We start from the raw sequence: 2,678 nt of genomic DNA, 5'->3' as shown, positions 1-2,678 counted from the left end.
TGACTACTTCCAAAGTATTATTATACGCTGTAAATTGATGTTGTACTTCCTCGCTTTTACTCACTATGAGGACTTTTGTCTTTCTGCAGTTCAGTTTCATGCCATACCTCTCACACACTTCGACAACACGGTTGATTAGTGCTTGCAAACCTTCCGCACTGTCAGCTAAAAGTACTGTGTCGTCTGCATATCGAAGGTTGTTGATTACTCGACCATTGATTTTTATGCCTTCTTCCATTCCGTTGACAGCCTCCCTGAACAGCATCTCCGAGTAGGCATTGAATAAAGCCGGTGAGAGAATACATCCCTGACGAACTCCTCGTTTAACATTGAATTTTTGGGTGTTGTGGTTGTCTACCCGTACAGTTGCCTTCTGTTGCAAGTACAGATTCCTGATAAGCCATAAATCTTTATCGTCGATGCCTGAGTCCTTCAATATCTGAAACAGTTTGTTATGCTGAACCCTGTCGAATGCCTTCTCAAAATCGATAAAACATGCGTACACCTTGCAGTTCACGTCTCTAGCTCTTTGTATTAAAAACCTGAATGGAGAAGAGAGCCTCTCGTGTTCCAAATCCACCTCTGAAGCCAAACTGGACGTCGCTTGTATTTTCTTCAAGCTTTCTATATACTCGAGAGTGTAAAATATTGAGTAGGATTTTGAGGGCATGGCTCATTAAGCTTATAATCCTGTAGTCAGAGCATCTGGTAGCATTTGCTTTCTTAGGAAGAGGTATGAAAGTGGAGTCTAACCAGTCTGCAGGAAGCTCTCCTGTTTCATAAATTCTGTTGAGTAGTCGGGTTAGAATCTTATGTTGATCGGTTTCGAATAGTTTCAATATTTCACTATGTATACTATCCGGACCAGGTGACTTGTTGTTTTTTAGACGTTTTATTGCGTGCTTTACTTCGCTAAGTGTTATCTCCGGCCCTGAGAATCCTGATACTTCGATGTCTGTTTGTTCTTTCCCCTCGAATAGCTCTTCCATATATTCTTTCCACCTTTCGAGTATGCTTTCAGTATCATAGAGTAAGTTGTTATTTTTGTCCAGATTGAAGCTATTATTTCGTGAGTTTTTTATTCCTGCTACTGCTTTAACTTTTTTGTGTAGATTGAAAGTATCATGTTTCCGTTCTAAAGATTCAATTTCCTCGCACTCACCTTGCAGCCATAATTCTTTGGCTTCTTTGATCTTCCTGTTAATTAATTTATTGATTTGTTTGTATGCTTTTTCGTTTTTATTTTTATGTTTTCTCCGTTCCTCCGTCAACTTCAGTATGTCTTCAGTCATCCATGCCCGTCTTTTGGCACTATTTTCTACCTTCAGATTATTGTCCACCACAGAACCACAGGCATCCTTTATCTTATTCCACACCTCTTCGACTTCTATGTTTTCCTGATCTATTTCCGTGGCAATTCTTTTCATTTTGTTCTTCAGCTCAATCTTGTTCTCTTGTGTTATCATCTTTCAGTTTCTGGATATCTGGTCGTTTTTTATGTTTTTTTTTTTGAACTTTTTTCAGCTTTAACTTTATCCTGCTCAACAACAGATTGTGATCTGACGCAACATCCACTCCTGGATAAGTTTTTGTGGTTTTCACAGAGTTTTGATACCTTTTATTTATGATAATATAGTCAATTTGATTTCTGATGACTTTTTGCGGACGATCAGCTGGAGATCTCCAGGTATAAAGTCTTCGAGGTGGTAATTGGTGTATTCATTACTGCACTGTCAACTTCCTGGCAGAACTGAATAAGGCGATCTCCTCTATCATTTCGAGTTCCCAGTCCAAACTGGCCCACTGTCGTGTCTACAGTCCCTTTGCCTATTTTGGCATTGAAATCCCCCATTATGATATTCAGTTCTTGTTTTTTGGTATGATTTAGGGCCATTTTGAGTTGTTCATAGAGTTCCTGTTCTGAACTTTCCGAGGTTGGAGCATAGGTTTGAATGATGTTCATGTTGAATGGTTTGGCATTAACTTTGAGTATTGCCACTCTATCTGAAATTCCTATAAAGCCGAGTACGCATCTCTCAACTTCTCTGTTTACTATTATAGCCACTCCGTTCTTATTTCCAGTCGATGTATCTCCGGAGTAGTACACTGTGTGGTCATTTATTCTACATTGTCCATAGTTGGGCCATCTTACTTCGCTGCACCCAAGGATATCGACAACTAGTCTTTGCATCTCGTTAATAACACTGTCCACTTTGCCGGCTTGGAATAAACTTCGGACATTCCATGTACCAACTTTCTTGCTATCCTTTAGTTTCAACGTGACTTCGTCTTTTCTTGTTAGCAAATCGCAGGGATTTCGCTGGATGACGACCTGGGAGGCCCTCCGTTCCTGTCGTGCTGTTCCTCCCCTGCCGGATCTTGGCTTCCGTGATCCATGATCAGTAATATTATTCTCTTTGTTTGATGCTGACATTGTGATTAAACTAGGGAAAAGTAATGGAGTAGTTTCCCCTTGCTTTCTCCATCGCTGTACAAACGCCTTTTCGTGGTTACCACTATGCCGTTTGTTGTCTGATTCACAACCTTTCTCTGAATATCAGTGATGCTTGTAATCAGTTCTGAGCTAACCAGCTGCCGCTACTCAGTGCTAGTTTTGGTCCGCCCCGGGTATTTCATTTCCCCGGTACCACCCATATCTGGGAGGCATTCCCCTATCC

At 40.8% G+C, this 2,678-nt stretch overlaps 1 protein-coding gene across 1 annotated transcript; it reads right to left on the bottom strand.

The window, feature by feature from the left end:
- Positions 1 to 1,669: 1,669 nt before the first annotated feature.
- Positions 1,670 to 2,434, bottom strand: LOC123314043 (craniofacial development protein 2-like). Its single transcript, XM_044899155.1, has one exon. The coding sequence runs from the start codon at positions 2,432 to 2,434 to the stop codon at positions 1,670 to 1,672; it is 765 nt and encodes a 254-aa protein (XP_044755090.1).
- Between the last annotated feature and the right edge of the window lie 244 nt (positions 2,435 to 2,678).

The sequence above is a fragment of the Coccinella septempunctata genome, chromosome 5 (genome assembly GCF_907165205.1).
Source record: "Coccinella septempunctata chromosome 5, icCocSept1.1, whole genome shotgun sequence".
Lineage (NCBI taxonomy): Eukaryota > Metazoa > Arthropoda > Insecta > Coleoptera > Coccinellidae > Coccinella > Coccinella septempunctata.
The sequence above is the reverse complement of the archived record's forward strand: the minus strand, read 5'-3'. Positions and strand labels throughout refer to the sequence as shown.